This window comes from Sinocyclocheilus anshuiensis, unplaced genomic scaffold (assembly GCF_001515605.1).
Source record: "Sinocyclocheilus anshuiensis isolate Anshui unplaced genomic scaffold, SAMN03320099.WGS_v1.1 scaffold205, whole genome shotgun sequence".
Taxonomy (NCBI): Eukaryota; Metazoa; Chordata; class Actinopteri; order Cypriniformes; family Cyprinidae; genus Sinocyclocheilus; species Sinocyclocheilus anshuiensis.
Genome location: NW_015536497.1, coordinates 789,457 through 790,732, shown reverse-complemented (window position 1 = coordinate 790,732; position 1,276 = coordinate 789,457). Strand labels below are relative to the sequence as shown.

Below are 1,276 nucleotides of genomic sequence, written 5' to 3'. Positions count from 1 at the left end.
ATATAATAAAATCTTGGGGTTCAATTGGCCATTACTGTGAACAATTTTGCTTTTTACAAACTGAGGGACGAGTTGAAATAATTTTCTGTTGTAATCAAGAGCACAGAAACTGGAACATCCCTTAAATATTTTACTTTGCGCTCTATTGTTGTAAATAGTCTCTTTATTGGAGCTCAAAGTTCTGGTTTTCTTCCAGGGGATCCTACATGCTTTCTAAAAGACACGGTTGTGCTTCACTCCCGTCGAACGCATGCATATGCTACCATTCGGAGTTCCTCAGCCGGGCTGCCGTCACTAACAGGTGTCCCAGGCCGCTGTACCCCTGTTACACATCCAGCTACATCCGCCCTGGTTGCGTAGCTGCACGTCCCCTCCACAGTTCTTGTGCTTGGCTTCAAGAGGTGAAGGACACCACTGCGGGTTCTGAACCCATCAAGGGTGAGTTTTGCACATTATTAAAAAGTCACTGGGTTTACAGGCTTTACATGATCAGGATAGAGCACAGAAGCGCAGAAACTTGAACAAGCCTAAATATTTTATCTTGTGCTTTAACATTGCAAATACTCTCTTTATCAAAGCTCAAAGTTCTGGGTTTCTTCCAGGGGATCCTACTTGCTTTCTAAAAGACAAGGTTGTGCTTCACTCCCATCGACCGCATGCATACGCTACCATTCGGAGTTCCTCAGCCGGGTTGCAGTCACAGCCAGGTGTCCCAGGCCGCTGTACCCCTGTTACACATCCAGCTTCATCCGCCCTGGCTGCATAGCTGCACGTCCCCTCCACAGTTCATGTGCTTGGCTTCAAGAGGTGAAGGACACCCCTGAACCTGTCAAGGGTGAGCCTGTCCTTGCCGCCTCTGGCACTCAACCACCTCCAGCACCACCAGCAGTGCCAAGAAAGTCCCTGGGACAGAGAGTCCTGGATGAGCTCAAGCATTACTATCATGGCTTCCGTCTTCTGGGCATCGACACCAAAATCGCGGGCAGGATGGTCTGGAGGTTACTGCACGGGCAGCAGCTCACCAGGAGGGAGAGGAGGAGGGTATGTTTGGGTCTAAAAGATTTGGAAATCTTGGGAGATGTTTTTGATGAGGAGCTTTATGTTACTTTGGGTTTACCATGCTAGAGTGGTTGTATTAGATATTAATTCAATGCTACTTTGATATGGAGAAATATCATTATCATATTCATAATGTATTCACATGGTACTCCAGGTTCATTTAAATACCTGTAGTATGGCGTTATTTTAATGACAAATGTCGAGAGCGCATTATTGT

At 46.4% G+C, this 1,276-nt stretch overlaps 1 protein-coding gene across 2 annotated transcripts in view; it reads left to right on the top strand.

Annotated features, from left to right (window-relative positions):
• LOC107687501 (LETM1 domain-containing protein LETM2, mitochondrial-like) overlaps positions 1-1,276 on the top strand; it is a 15,011-nt gene that overhangs the window by 3,889 nt on the left and 9,846 nt on the right. Inside the window, exons 3-4 of one of the 2 annotated variants that reach the window (XM_016484863.1) lie at positions 197-438; positions 836-1,041. In XM_016484863.1, the coding sequence (XP_016340349.1) occupies positions 197-438; positions 836-1,041 (448 nt within the window). Of the gene's footprint in view, positions 1-196; positions 439-602; positions 1,042-1,276 lie in introns of both variants that reach the window. The other variant, XM_016484872.1, reaches the window with a different exon arrangement.